The sequence below is a fragment of the Prorops nasuta genome, unplaced genomic scaffold (assembly GCF_024137725.1).
Source record: "Prorops nasuta isolate Cenicafe-Biocafe unplaced genomic scaffold, Cenicafe_Pnas_1.2 PNAS00008, whole genome shotgun sequence".
Classification (NCBI taxonomy): Eukaryota; Metazoa; Arthropoda; class Insecta; order Hymenoptera; family Bethylidae; genus Prorops; species Prorops nasuta.
The window spans coordinates 3,004,957-3,021,106 of NW_027116805.1; the positions used below are offsets into that span (position 1 = coordinate 3,004,957).

Below are 16,150 nucleotides of genomic sequence, written 5' to 3' on the forward strand. Positions count from 1 at the left end.
CAGTTAAAGGTGTAATGCAATTTCTAATGAATATCTCATGTATAGAAGCGCTGTCTCGCATTAAAATATGTTGCTCTTATATGGTTTTTTTTATAATTACAGTGTATATGTATAAGTGGTGTACATTTATAGAGAAGAACATTATCATTCTTGTCCGCATTACATATGTACACTGGAGCATTCTGAAAACTTATATTCTCAATGGTTCTTTGGACATGACTGTAATATATATATATATATGTGTGTATATATATAATTGTTCTTCTTTGTTTCATCATTATCCCACTACTAGCCGACGCGATCCTGCAATTTCCACTTTTGTGCTAAATGACTCGCAATTTTCTTCCTTCCTATCATTTTCTTATTAGCAAAATCCTTCGACACACACACACACATACAGGCGCGCGCGTACGCATACTATCACTCACAGACGCATAAAGATAAACACGCATACGGTGTGAAATATAGTTATTTCGCCCCGAATACTGCTAAGGTGTTGAGTGACCATGTGTAGTCGTAACAAACATACGTTACAAAACTCTTAAGTTTATCGCATCATCTGCGTAGAGCGGCCTAAGTACCTGAAGAAGCTAGCTTTGGAAAACTCTTATTTAATTTCTAGAGATATCTGCCTTTTCCACCGTTACATCTTTCTAAAAATCTTTTCTTCTTCCTTTCGGTTAAGTATAAATGCTGTCAGTACGACTAATCAAAAGTGGATACCGCACCGTTAAAAACGATTTTCACGGTCCATCTTAACTTCCTTCTTTTGAATCTATGAATCCATTTAAAAAATACGCATCTATATGGGCGCACGCGAGCAGTGCGCTAAAATTTACAGCTTTTCCATTGTTCTTTATAATGTACAGGAAGATGAAGTTATAGCTCTTAATTTAATCAGAATAAATATGAAACGACTAATAGCACATCTCGATGACTATATTCGACTTACGCTTGCTTTTACAGTTGGCATACCAGTAATTGAACTCTTACAAAGCGCTGTAGTGCACAAACATTTTCCAAATTAATGAAATTCATTCGGCTTTAGTTGCCTTAAAAATCATCACTTTTTATTATGTTGCAAACAACTTTATTTGCACGCAGCATTTGCGAGCTTTAACAGTTTTGCATAATTCTGCAATTTCACACTTTGTCATTCTGTTACAAGTATGCCTTTAGCGCGATATATATAATTTTATACGAAATCTCAACAATATTGTAAAACGCTGTTTCATAAGTGTCTGACGGCGATATGTGTAATACTCGATAAAAATGTCCTGATTGCAATAAAAATATAAAACGTAAGATAATTAAATGACTCACACGAAATCCTAGGTGAATTCATATAGTTTATTTAATTCAAATTTGTTCATTCAAAAACGTAGTATGAACTAAAAGATGAATAAAGAAATTACTACAGTAATACAATTAAATGAATTTTTACAAATCATCGTAAACATCTGACAAGCCTATTTAAAAACAAAAACTTGAAAATTTAGACGACTTAACATTTGTCTCTACATAGAAAAACATAAGAAATGCTATATGCATATTGCAATTCGGCCTGCTATTATATTAGCATATAAGTCAGTTGGTTCTTTTACCGAGCGGTTTTTGCGAGAAAAACAATTGAAAAATTATAGATGGGAAAAGAACGAAAGAAAGTTAGAAAGAAAAAGAATGAACAAACACATCGATCAACGAAATGATTGGTGCTATTGTGCAATGCGTGATACTCTAAAGTACGATAGGATTTGAAAATGAAAATTTTCACTGCCTGACGATTAAATAAAAATATCGACATTCTCGATTATTCACACAATCGTCACAGTTAACTAATTCGTAATAAATCTCAGTAATATCATCCACACATTCACGACAGCATACTGAAAGATGATAAACCCGTCATTTAAAAATAAGGTGAAGCGTTTTTGTACTAAAGTGCAGCGATATAATATTATATAATTTTGTATGAATTACCTACGCAGGCTACAAGAATGTACAATTGTAGATTTATTTCTCTTTACATGGACAGTAACGCGGTGTCGTCGGGCCACAAAGTATACTATTATGATACATAATAGGTTTTTATTAATTCTATATATTGCATTTAATTCAATTACTATTTTCATATCAATAATAGATCTAATAATAAGTTATGCCTTAAGTGCCAGGAAAGAAATGCACGTTAATGCAGTAGAAGATCCCTATTTTGGTGTACAAGATAATTTTTTAACTACCATAAATGTAGAATAGAAACAAATCTTAAATATTAGCCGATTTTATACGCTATTGTACCTGAATACGCCGCGCTACACCGTGGAATAATGATATATTATAATCCGTTACGCGATAGATTGCTGCAGGTAAAAGTACAAATTCAGGCTTTTTTAATCTGCGAGAAATATATATGTATATTACTCAAGGATCCATACGCGCTATCATTTTTTATGAATGCTTTACTCACACATCTACTCTTTCTCGCTCCATACTTCATCTCTTTGACTAGATTGCGTCTCTAATATTCTTATAACAACTTAATCTACTTTCACCATTCAATGTGATTTCTAGATGATCGTTACAACATCTAACGGTAAAAGGAATCTTCTACTCTCATCTGAAAGAGCTATCGTTATCAATAGTAAATCTCTTTCCCCTCTCTTTCTTTCTCTCCTCTCCCCCCATTACTACTAATTATTTTCTCCTTTATTATTCTCGACCATAAGCAACAAAATACTTCTCCTCCGCATAATTTTTTCTCTATATAGTTTGCCCTAGGAGCTAGCCACCGGAATTATTGACGAAAAAGGAGCTTTGCTTTGCTTCTTTCTGAGTAATAGTCTGAAATATATATATACACACACACACACATACACACACACGCACGCAACATACATACACAGTCAGACACAAAGACAAAGTTCCACGATACCCGGTGGATCTCGATCGGCATACTTAAGGTATCCTGTCTTCGAGACAGTACGACGCGTGTTTAGCAATTTTAGCGAGGTACGAGTGTTCAATCGCTAGGACTACCTCTTCTTGCCGAGCTTCGTCGATAGTCTTTTCTTCAATTTGTGATCGGGTTTGTTGGTAGGTTTCTTCTTTGGCCTCTCAGGAGAACCGTTGCAACAAGCGCAGCCCTTCTTTACGTGACCCCGCAAACTGGATCTTCTAGCACGACAATCTGTTGGTTCCGTAAACGCGATACCTCCTGCTTCGTCGTCCGATGCTTCAGAGACCTTGTCGCTCGTCACGATAGCGGTGGTAGTAGTAGATTCAGCAGGAGCCTCCGTTGACAGTTTTAACCGCTTAGTAGCACCTCCAGTGCCACTTTTGTATTCGACTCTATTTAACGCCGCTCCTCTGCTATGCACCTGAAATTTATCCTTCTTCTTGGCATAACTGCAGCGTCGATCTGTCGTTGTAGGAGGCTGCTTTGTGGGTTGTTGAACACCGTCATCCAAACCATTCGTCAAGCTGTTGTCTTCCGCCTGACTACCAACTGACTCGCTAACACTAGAGTCTTCTTCTTCGTCGCTGCTAGATCTAGTCCTCTCAGATACTGGACTTTCCCAGGATAAATATCCGGATCTTGGCGCTTTTCCTATTCGCCTCTTATTCGCATAGGTATACTTGTGCGTGGACAAGAGAGGACCAGCCACGGGTGACAGAGGCGACGGTATTGTCACGTCAGCTGTGTTGCCTGTTAAGAGAGTAAGACTCTCGTCACCGGAACTTTGCGATGAAGCGTTGTTCGCCACTGCTCCCGCTACCAAAGATTCCGAATCCAAATCTATGTCCAACTTTATGTTCGATGGTATACTGGAGACACTGCTCGGCGTCCCTTCCTTTGAACCGTTCCTCGAGCTGACCTTTCCTCCTCGATTTCGTTCTTCCTCCTTTGAAGAATCGTTCTCCAGAGACGGCAAGTTTGCAGGGGAGAGCCTTGAAGCTTCTGAATTACTGTTAGATGCCTCATCTTGACTGAGATTGTCCAAACTCAGTCGCATGTGCTTCGTTGGAATCTCTAACTGCGAAATTTCGATTTTCTCGCGTTTCCCGCTTCTTTTAGAAGATTGATCGTTATTGGTGCACCGAGCACGGTGGGCCACGCTTTTCCTGCGCTCGGTCATTTTTAAATCTCCCACTGGACTGGCGTCTCTGCTACCGCTTGATGAGTCCAGGGGCCTAAAATAAGCACTGCTGAAAGACTTCATGCCGAGTTGACTGCAAGAAGCGTCCTGAGAGGAGTGATCGAACGATGGGGAATGATTGGTATCGAAGAGCAGATCCGCCTCGGGAAACAAATCGCTGGTACTAGGCTCATCCACTCCCAAATCTTCGCACTCCTCCGAAAGACTTTTCTGAAGCCTCAACTCTCTCTCATACGCTGCTGTTTTTCGTTCAATCCTCTGTTGTAGTAGCTCTCTGTCCAGTCTTGGATTTAGTTGGGCCTTTGTTACATTGCTCTTGTTCGAGTACTGCTGGAACGTCTCCAAATTGTGGTTCATGAAATATTTCTTCGCGTTCGTCTGGTAGATTTGACCACTGGCCATTTCAATCCCTTGGCCCTTATTGATAATGTGGAGAACACTTTGAACGTTCTCCGAATTTTCCTGTTCCCTCGAATAAATCTTCATCGGCTCGATGCTCAACGGATTCGTTGTTGTCGGTACGTATCGCCATGGTGTGTCTGGCGAGGCTTTCCTCTCTGGTTCCCAAGCCTCTTGAAGGCGCGCGTTACCACAGAGTATCCCATTTCCCACTTTACATGGGGCGTCTATACCATCTGAAGCTTGAGGAATCGACGATTCTCGATTCTCCGTACTGCTCGTTCCACCGCTCACAAGAAACTGTGCGGAATTCTCCATACTGCCCATCTGTTTGTTCGTTGCTGTTTCTGTATAAAAGCACAAATATACATTAGAACATATATTAGATAATAACTTTGATTAAATAAATAACTTATTTCAGTATTCTTCAATTGCAAAATATAAAATAACTGTGGATAAACAATAGCCCAAGGAGATTAATTATAATTGGAAATAATTTATTAAAATTAAAAAAAACTTTGTTTAATAAAAATTGAATCTTGTTCAAGGAGTAATATTGCTGAAAATTCAATAAAAGCATTATATTATATTTTAATGATTCAAGAAATATCATATTGCTTATGTAATTTTTCTCAGTATTTAAAATGTTGCCTACCCCTGGTAGAAAAGATAAACAAGCGGTAGAATGTAAATTATTCGACAGACAGTCTATAATCTATGTCGTATCGATGTAGAATTTTTTACCTATTTTACTATTGTTTTGCAAAGAAGTCGCAAGACTTGTACCGACGAGAGGATTGGCAGCAATAAAAGTTCTTGGAACATTTTCCGCTACACCCACAACTGAATCCTCGACTTTTCTTTTAACCGTCTTGGGCGAGATGATCTTTTCGCTAGCCACTATTTCCGTGGAAAGTTCTTTGGTGTCCTTGCGCTGGGCATCACTCATGATAGAGACGTCAGGAGCTTGGGTGGTGAAGGCCAAAGCAATAGTGGCACCGGCTTGAATTGCCGTCACAGGCTTATCCCCATGAGCTTGACCATCATGGGAGAGCTTTTTCTCCGAAGATTGAGTTGCTATTGCTGCAGTCGTTACTGGGACGGGAGCCAAGCATACCACATTCTCAGGCTTTAGAACTGTTGGCGAAGACAGTTTGTGAATAGATGACGAATTGAAAAGTCGTGCTGCACCTTGGAGAGTCAGATTAGGATTGCTGGCGATGACCCCGCAGATTTGTTGGTTCTCCGTAATCTCGTTGAAGTTTCGCTGGATCAAGCCAATAGTCGCTGCCGGTGATTTGTTTATTACAATTGTGCTACTAGCAGTTTGAGGTTCCACCGGTAAAATGGTAGCATTTGCATTCTCCGACTTTGTTAAATTTGAGGATGAATCACTGATAGAATTATTTTTATCAGTTATCGTTGTTACAGCTTCTGCGAACTGAGAACTGCTACTGCTACTATTGCTACTACTTTGTGGAACGATTACAGATGCATTCTGGATATTTTGGTTGTTGGGTAATGTTTGAAGCGTTGGTATCTTAACTTGCTTCACTTGGGTTGGCTGAGAAATGATTTTTCCAGATGGATATACTGATTGAAATACAATAGCATTAGAAATGCCAGTGGTACCTGCTGCTGTTCTGACCGTAGCTGGTACAGTTGTTGCTAACAGCTTAGAGCCACCAGAAACTATGGTAAACGGTGAACCACCCTTCATCAATCCCATGGGTAATAAGCAATTACTACCGGAAACCAGAAAAGTAGTATTACTCTTTATTTGACCAGTAACGGTGGCAAGAGCTTCGCTCACTGAACTAGTTTGCAATGCTTCCTGAACTATAACAGCTCTAGCTTGACCGGAGGTCGGTTCGGCAAAAATTAAATTACGTCTTTTTACATTAAGTTCAACACCAGCTGTCACACCATCATTCGAGTCATTCAGGTTTTTTATCTCAGCATTGGTCTCTGTGACGTTACTCGCATTACTCTGAGCTTCGTTGTCAGGTCCGGAGAAGCCAGCAGGACTGTCTTGAATGTGTACAACTCCGCTTGACGAATCCTCACTGCCCATTGTTCTGCCAAGGTCGTCGGTGCTTGGACTTAATTCGGAGGATGTTTGCTGACCTGTAGGCTTTATCTTACCGGAACTAGACTTTTTTCTCTTAGAGGATTGACTCGGATTAGTAGGAGGATTGGATCTTCTCCTTGGAGCTGGCTTGTTATTCAGATCCGGCGAGTTTCTCAGTTGCTCTGCGTACTCGTCCAGAATGGCGTAAATTCTTTGAGCAGTCTGCTCATCTTCCTGAGGCTTCTGCTGGGGTTTTGGGATCGGGGATGCTTTCGAGGTATTGGTAGCGCTGGTTTTCACCGTCTTTGGAGCAGCTTTCTTCACGGTCTTAGTTGAGGCCGGCGGTGTCGGCGGAGTTTTACCCGTGGAAGGGACTGGAGCTGGTGCAGGAGTCACACAAGGACTCGAGGAGCTTTGTGATGTGACGCTCAAGGCCGGGGAAGCTACAGGCTGACAATAACTCGTCACGACAACCACTGGCGTAGAATTGGTCACTTTTGCTACAGTCGCTGCATTCTGATTTACATACGACAGGGAGACTTTTGGCGGAAAAACTTCCTGCTGGAAAGTCACTGCGTTTCCATTGCTCGAAAATTCGTTATTGCCAGTCGACTGAGTAGGTATCAACAATTGCTGAGTCAAAGCACCAACGGAAACTTGATGTTGAATAGTTGGAGGGGGTGGTGGTGGCGGTTTTGATGCTTGGACCGTCTGTGAAGTCGTTTGAGTTTGCACGGTGGTGGTAGTGGTGCTTGAGATGGTCTGATGTGACTGTGGCTGAATAGTACTCCTCTGTTTCACTTGCTCGAAGACGCTGTCGAACTCTCTCAGTTGTTCGAGGGTCGTCGAGCTAACTTGATTGGGTACTTCGATGGTGGAGGCCAATAAACTATCGCTTCTAACTGCTTGCTGCTGAGATGCTTGCTGTTGTGTTTGTTGCTGCTGTTGTGGTGGTTGTTGTTGTAATCTGGGCGCCGCAAGAACCGCTTGAAATGTTCCACTGATATTCTGCTGCCTCAAAGAAGTCCCCGGACGAAGTATCTTCAAATTCAATACATTTTGTCTACCTGCCGAAATAGAATTTGAATGAGATATCGCGGGAATTATGTTCAATTGACTAGGATTCGTTGTGGATATCGTAACGGGTCGAATCTTGTGCGTGTATATAACACCAGACGACGCATTCTGCACGCTCTGAACCAGTTGCGTCAGAGTCTGATTAGCGCCTGGACTAGTTACCACCGCGTTACCGTTACCAGCAGAGTTTTGGACAATATTGATAATTGATCTGCCATTGCCAGTCTGCAGATGCAAATTTGGAATATTGGTAATGGACTGGACGTTGATACCAGCTGTCGCAGAGTTTACTTGAGGACTGCTGGGAACAGAGGTCTGTACTGCTTTGGAGAGATTAGACGTCTTTGAAACTGCAGAGACCGTATGTTGTTGGGTGAGAGGCTCTGTCGCAGACGACAGCGTAACAGCAACGGTTGTGGCAACAGTACTACCACCAGTAGCAGAGTCAGTAGCCAAGGTGTAGATGGTTTTACCGAATGCCTGTTGAAATTTGGGCAGACCCGTGTTTTGACTAGTTTGAGTGGTCTTGATGGAAGGCAGTCTTGTTTGCTGCCTGGGAAAACTGGTGGTTTGATCGTCCTCTAGATTACCACCTGTAAAAGTGGTACCACTCAAAACATTTCTTTGATTAGACAAGGTGACACTAGAATTGACCGGATCCATTTGGTAAATTTCATCAGTCGTTGTAGTTGTTGTAGTGGTCGTTACTGTTGCTGTGGTATTGGTCACAATTGTGCTAGGCGACGGTGATTTTTTCGGTGAGTTGATCGATTGGTGCTGAGTAGAGGACACTCTTCGTATGGGAGCTGAGCGTGGACTTGAATCAAGGTCGAAGTGAACGCTGGTTGGGGTAGAGCCGGTGGTAGGTGAAGATGCATCTGCTGGTTGACTAGCTTCCTCCCCTATATCAGGCAACGTCGATGACCTCGAGGGTGGTGTTTGACCCGCTGGACTCATACCAACACCACTGTCGTGTCCCCCAGATGATGGTGTTCCAGGTAACTGAGAGTTTCCAAGCACGCTCAAAGCTCTATTGCCTCTGGGCGAGGTGCTGTCGCTGTTGATGGATCCAGAGCTTGGACTTTGGACAATATTTCTCGATAGCTGAACTACATTCACGGTGGATCGTACTCGTGGTGGAACTAGCATATCTAACGAGTTCAAACCAGGCACGTTCTTCGCTAAAATATCCGAATCTCTCACAACAGATTTTCCTAAAATATTAGATTTCCTCCGAATTGGCTTCGCGTTATTAGGTTTCTTTTGTTTCTGGTGATACAACGGCATAGATTTTTGAATGTTTATTAGCTCGCTTGTAATGTCCCCTGTGCTAAGAATTGGCTGCTGCTTTTTCTTAACGCGGGACAATTTTCCATCTATCTCATCGGAGCGAGTTAGAATGATCTGAGGATTTAGATTCAGGGTACTCAGCATTGGAGCGAACTTTTTCACGTTACCAGTGTCCTCCTCACTGAGAAGAATATTATTATTGTCTTTTCGCTTGCTCAATATGTTCTTCTGCAGAATCTGCGAAATCCTCCTTGGCTTTTTGGCGTTTTGAGGTCTAAACATTCTTAGTGACTTCAGAACGGCTGGATCGCTACGTTTCTCGGTTATGATGAGAGACGGTGCAGCTGCGGTGTACGCTGAGCCTTTGATGGTCTCGCGCTTGTTCTCGTCCATATCAGCAGAGAACAGGGTGATGATATCGTTGCTGCTCACGTCGGAACCACTAGCGTCCTCGTTGTGGTTGGAATGTCGAATATTTTCGTTTACGAGAATGTGGAAATGCGAAACAGACTCGACGGTCAATTTGGCCGTTTTAGGACGCCTCTTACCCGGCTCTTTAACAGATTTACTGGAACTCTTGGTGCTCTCCAAATGACGATGACAGTCGCTGCTTCCCAAACTGTCAGTCTGGCTGTCTTGAGTGTTACTATCGCTGTCCGAGACGGAGCTTATCCTATTACGGAAAGGCTTCTGTGTTTTGCGCTCGTTGCGTTCGCTCCGCTGGTCACTTCTATCGTCGTAATCGCTTTCGGACGACTCGAGTCTGTGTACCTTTCTTCCTCTTGCCGTTCTTCTCATTCTTAACACGCTACCGCTATCAGAATCTTCCGTGGTAGTGTCATCCAAACTTCTTCTGGCTGCCGAGCGTTTGTATCCGCCCGCAGGTTGGAAACTTCCGAACTGATCAGAATTATCCGATGGTACGTCCACCCACTGCTCGTAACCTTTTTCAATACCGAAAAATATGTCTTTGGTATCATCCTCGGAGGGCCAATCCTTAAACTGCGAGTAATCGATATTCAAGTATTTTAATTCTTTATTGGTGTTCCTCATCTCTTCCGCATTCTCCAAGTATCTCTCGCAAAGGCTATTCAGCTCTTTCCAATCCAAAACCCAGCTAAGCATGTGATACCGAGGACTGCTCAAAACTACGGCCAGATCATCGCACAATTGCGGCGACAGGCCTAGTTTTTCAGCGTCGAGGACTTGGTTCGGCACCGATTTCTCATCATAATTAGCCGAGCCTGTGACAGCCTCACCTTTGATCAAAATCAACGCGTCCAAAGTTCTCTCAACATTTCTCTCCGTGCTCTCAGCAGTGTTCTCGGTGTCTGGAAGAATTTCACTTTTTACCAATTGCCTAACGCCTGAGAATTCGTTACAATTGAAGCACAGTTCGCTGTCTGTCGCTACTGGCGTTGTAGAAGCAGCATCGGAAGAAATGGAAGTTCTTATCGTTTGAAGCGGACAACGATCTGCGACAGTTTCAGTTTTCCTCGGTGCGGTTAGCAGGGTCTTTAGTAATTGATTGGTTCGCTCGAAACACTTCTGCACTTGACCGTTCTGAAAATCCATGTTTTTCCTCGTAATTTCTGCATCGACCGGTGTATCATCCTCAAGCTTCCTTTCTTCTTCTTTTATCACTTTCTCCTCAGGTATCTCCTCTTTCACCAAAACGCCTTTAAACCTATCGTTTTCGCTATTGCTTAAGTTTCCCTCATCTTCCTTCATTTTCCCGCAATTTCTAGCTATCTCCTTTATCCTGTCGAAACAAGACCTGGTCGGATGCAAGGAAAATGCGGTTAAAACACACTCTCTGGCTATCCCAATATTGTCCAGCACCACATCTGCCAGTTTTAAGAATTGAGTGCTGAGACGCTTCGCAGTCTCGCGAACTTTTTCTTTGTCCGCCTTTGCCTTTTGGTTTTCCAATTCGTTCATATCCGTAGTCAAAGCCCTTATATACAGTTCGATGATCAATGGTTTTATGCTTTCGCCAAACTGTAAAAGAAAGAGATGAGCAATGTGAACCAGAGGATGCTTAAAGCTATGAACAATGTTAGGGAGAGCTGTACTAACGTGTCTTGCGAGTACCGCGCAAAAAATATAAATGTGTTGGGCACTCTCAGCAGGCTCGATTAACTTCCTTATCATTCCAGGTAGAGTTAGCGCAACGTCTTTTAATTTTGAATGCAACAAAGCCCAAGAATTAAAAATCTGCTCCAATGTGAGGGCTCCAGTCTCGAGGACTGGGCGTACCATCCCAGCAGTGACCAGATATTGAGCGACCAACTCCGCTGCTTTTATCGAGTTTTTCCAAACACGAGCTGTCCCGTATTTAGTTGCTTTTTCACCACTGAGCCTCTGGACCAATTCAAGGCCGTCGTTGAGATCCATTAATTTTAACTTGTGGACAGAAGGTAAGAAATGAGTATACACCAATAAATGGTATAACAGAGATAACATTAAAATTAAATAAAGGAAAATATAGAGATAGAAAAAGAGTGAACTCACTTGAGCGAAAATATCTTGCGTGCGTTTCAATTTGTACAAGAGGACAATGTAGACATCGATCATGAATTGAACGTGCTGGGGATCGGAAAGCGAGCGCAGACGGTCGCTACTACGAAGCGAACGCACGCAGGCAGCGGCGAGGTTCACCGCTATGTCCTCGCAGCGGTCCTCGCACAGTATTTTTAGTCTCATCGTCAGTAATTCCCCTTTCTCCGAGCAACAAAACTCTGCCAATTGACGTAAACTTATTAGTTTTCCTTCTGTTTGTCTCTATCAAAAGGATATCGTACCTTCCTCATGTTCGGAATCCGGTTGGCCGTTAAGTATACTGTCCAACGCAGGATGAGCCCAAGGGTTGTGCACCAATGCTATGAGCGCGGTGCACCTGGGTGCAGCAGGGTGGTGCACCAGGTGCGACGCACACCTCTGCAGAGTCACGCTGAGGTGTGTCTTTGTAGCGGGTGACAACTTTGGCCACTCCCCGCGCAATACCAGCTCCAACGTGTGCCTAGAATAAATCAAGGAAAAGCCTCAGTTTAAAATCATTCTATACCGTAGAAAATAAATAAAAAAACAAGCCATCAGAAGAAAGCCCATACTTGTGAACCCATTCTATAAGAGACTGGGTGGAGTCCGGTGATGTTGCAGGGATAAGATTGGTGACATGCTCCCAGGCTGACAGAAGTGCGTTCACCTTGTCCCCGTACTTCTTTTTTCCGTCGCTCAATGTCGCTTCAAGCCCCTGAAAAAATATCAATTGTTAGGATCAAGCGTCCAAGTAGCAGAGGAAAATATCGAAAAGTTTTGAAGGTTCTTTCTCACCACGCACGACTTCTGGATGTGCGAAGACATTCAGAGTTGATTCTCAGTCTTTATCTCGGGTTCAGCAGGTGGATTATTGGTTTGGTGGGGGGATTGCTCAAGGTCACCGTGAAAAAGGGTAACCAACGGTAAAGCCCAGCTGGGGGCTTCGACGCACGATGATTGTTTCGTACAGCTGGTTAAATCCTGCTGCTCCTGGCCTGCAACTACGAGTCTCGTGGCGGACATCAGCGACCCTTTTACCTTCACGAGAAGACCTTGGCGAATTATCCTCTCCCCTCTTTGATCTCTTCTCAAGAAATCACTACTAACCCAACACCACCACCTCCCTTACCATCACCATCATTCTCTAAACCAATAGATCTTTCCTCAGAATTACTGTTCCTCCTTCTTCTTTCCTCCATTCAGACTCTTTCCCATGGAATGTTCGATTTTCTTGCCTTCTAGAGCTTATTGTATTAATTCCTCTCAACCATTCGTTATTTTTCCTTCACTCTGGAATGTTTATCTCACTTTCTCCCTGTCTTCATCACCATTCCTTTCTTCTCGCTACTTCTTCTCATAGGGTTCGCCTTCTGCTTCAATTTCGTCTTCGTTTTCCTCTTTGATGCAGCGTTACGACTATATGGTAAATTTCAGCGACTCCTACAGTACCTGCAACAAACCATAATTATCAAATCATCCAAATTTCCAGTGTAGCCTCGAACAACGATCGTTGTACAAGACAAATTGGCACAGGGACAAATTTTTATTTATATTTTTTATTCGGTAAAACGCCACCTGTTGCCGCGCGCGGTGCACACTGAAGTATGAATCGACCTTTTATTTATTTTTTTCTAGAATTTTAAAAACTATTTGCAAATCAATACGAATGAATAAATTGCACTAATTTCATACAGTTTTCCTTTTTATTTCATTAATCTAATAAAATTCAAGAAATAAATTAGTATTCAACATTTTTTTTTTATTTTATTTTAAAATAATCTATAAGTCAATACTGAAAAGTGAATCATACACGCCATTAGTATAAATTTAACCTAGACATTTTTTATTTTACTAATATAAAAAATAAAGGGGAGAAATGAATGCATGTTTCATTTTATCCATTTATTTTGAATTTTACGTAAATTTACGAAAGAATGCAAATAAACCAATCGCATTGATTCAACATATATAGTTTTTTTTTTTTTCGAAACTCTTAAACAAAAAAGAAAAACTAAATCGAAGTTTCATTATCCTTGTTTTTCAAATCGACCTGAAAGTAAACACAGATAAACACGTGGAACACCATTCGCATAAATTCAAACTAGATTTGTTTTTATTTTGTTAATCTAAATAAACAAGGATATGAATTTATTTGTCAAAGTGCTTCAATATATTTTTTTTTAATTCAAGAATAATCGATGCTGAAATCATGCTTTTGTTGAAATTCCGCAATTAATTTGACAATAAAGCGTATTTTCGCTTAGCTACAAGCAGTGTTTTTTTTAAACGAGCCAGCTGTTATAAACAAAAGTGTTTCGCCAGACAGTTGGGCTGACCCCCCTCACCTCCAACGAGTACCTTAAAACATCCTACATGTAACAAAAATACCGCTTTTATGCCTTTATCATTTATTTCTGACCGAATAAATTAATTTACGGATGAAAAAAATAGTATCTTGAAGTTAATAGTGTGATAAAACATAAAAGCTGTAGACCCGTATATCTGTAGGTCAAGAGAGTAGTAGCTCGAAAAGTACTCATCTCAAGTTTGGTAGCGGCGCCCCCTACCAAAGCAGTCTCTTTCAATAATTTTTTGGCAGAAGCTACCAAAATTCCATTTAAAAATGTAACTCTCAATATTTATGCTTCTTTCGCGAAATACTAACTGTTTGTAAGTGTAAAATGGCATACATTGATGAATAAGAAGGAGAGAGAAGTGGAAGGGGAAGAAGGGATGAAAGGGAAAAGGGGTTGAATAGTATAGGGGAAGGGGGAGCTAGGGCATGGATAGTACTTTTAGCTGGATATGAAAATAATGTTTAGTATTGGGAAAAAGTAGGGTAAAATTGCCGGGGAAAAAGAGAAATGAATTTCAGAGATTAAGAAATGCGAGAGAGGGTAGGAGAGGAGAGAGAGGGAGAGAGAATAAAAAGTTTCGAGAATTCTCGATACTCACAGCGTGGGTAGCATAAAGTTTACGAGAAACGCCAGAGGAGACGTTTGAGGCTGGAGTATTCTGAGGAGGGCGTTCCTGGGGATGGAAACGACGGTGAACGGACATCAGGTGGTACAGAACGCACCTTACGACCGTCGAACACGTCGCTCATGCACACTCGAAACGTGCGAAACACGTACGCCGTCATCCAGCAAGCCAATATTCTATTTAACTCGACCAAACTTCCGGTGCTTCCAGCCGTTCTCGGCCCACATTCAGTCTCCTGTCAATTCACCTAAGCGATTCTCGTCTACGTGACAACGAACGGAGCTACGAGAATTAATATGGCCGTCCCCCCCGTTCGCACAAACTTTTCGTCCGAGCAAAAAATTCGATTTTCCTCAATCTACACCAATGCTTCTATTACTTCTACCTTTTTAACAATCTTCCTTCAGCCAAAACTATTCACTGATCCACCGCGTGTATCAAACCTCTCCTTTCTTCCACCTCCACCCTTTTTATTCACGCCGCACACAACCATCAAACACACTCATTTTATTAGAATCTACATACACGTACACACTTTTCAACTCTCCCTCTCTCCCTCTCTCCCTCTCTCTTTCTGTATATCTATCCGTATCTCAGTTTTCCCCTTCTTCGGTGTCTATCCTCCACGCGCTTCTGCTGCTATCTCCCTCTCACTCACTGCTTTAACTAAAATTTCATCAACCACGAAGCATCAAAGAACCCACTAATACACTTAAAACACAAAATCGCCAGCTCGTTTTATCCTTCTTCCTCTTTCACTTCTTATTACTCGTACGCTGGTCTGACTCTGGGAATAGTGTGACGGAAAGAGGGAGAGGGAGAGGGAGAGGGAGAGAGAGAGAGAGGGTGTTGTGTGAGTGTGTTTGTTAGGATAAAGAAAGGTGGGGGGTAATAGCACCCTTGATTAAACGAACAATTTTTGTCGAGTAAATATGGCTCCACTTTGACACACGGTAACTGGTATTTGTTATACAGTTTAATATTTAAGTCTTTTTTGTTTTTACTGAATGTTCGTTGATAACAGCACAGAACACAAAAACGCACAGCACTATATACATATACCAAAAATGTACGATGATTATGACTGTGCTACTGTGAACTACTGTGGGGGAACGTCACTCTCATGTATATAATATATATGTATATGATGTATCCCGATATAGCATATACTACTACTTGAGGCGAATAGAATAAATCGGCTAGTCCGCTTGATTATCAGGAAGCTCGTAGCTGGCTGTAACTCCACGTCCACCGTAGCACTACGGCAGGCTTCTGTTTTTTCAATTTCCTCATTCACGCGAAACGACCACAGAACGATAAAACGCGCTCTCCTTCGTCACGACGTCAACATCGCCACCGTACGCTTTCATGACGGCCATCTTTTCTCTCCCCTCTCACTCCTACGCCTGGCGCGAGCCACCTACCCTTTCCTTCTTCCTCAATTTTATACGACTACCTACCGGATACCCAATCAACTGGCTAAGAGCCATAGAATCACGAATCACCTAACAGCAACACGGGAAGCGACCTATGACACTGAGTCTCACTTACACATGTCCAGCTATGAATACAATGCAAACAACACCACTACCGGTCCAAAACTAATAGTCTTCTGCCGTCACTGTTCTTCTCT

The 16,150-nt window shown here is 42.1% G+C and overlaps 1 protein-coding gene across 1 annotated transcript; it reads right to left on the reverse strand.

The window, feature by feature from the left end:
• Nucleotides 1-1,331: 1,331 nt before the first annotated feature.
• On the reverse strand, nucleotides 1,332-16,081 carry LOC136775312 (streptococcal hemagglutinin-like). Its single transcript, XM_066729975.1, has 8 exons — nucleotides 14,491-16,081; nucleotides 12,331-12,984; nucleotides 12,108-12,250; nucleotides 11,799-12,016; nucleotides 11,509-11,735; nucleotides 11,074-11,400; nucleotides 5,301-10,995; nucleotides 1,332-4,903 (listed from the first exon to the last, which is right to left on the reverse strand). The coding sequence occupies exons 2-8, from the start codon at nucleotides 12,358-12,360 to the stop codon at nucleotides 3,033-3,035; spliced, it is 8,511 nt and encodes a 2,836-aa protein (XP_066586072.1). The 5' UTR covers nucleotides 12,361-12,984; nucleotides 14,491-16,081; the 3' UTR covers nucleotides 1,332-3,032.
• Between the last annotated feature and the right edge of the window lie 69 nt (nucleotides 16,082-16,150).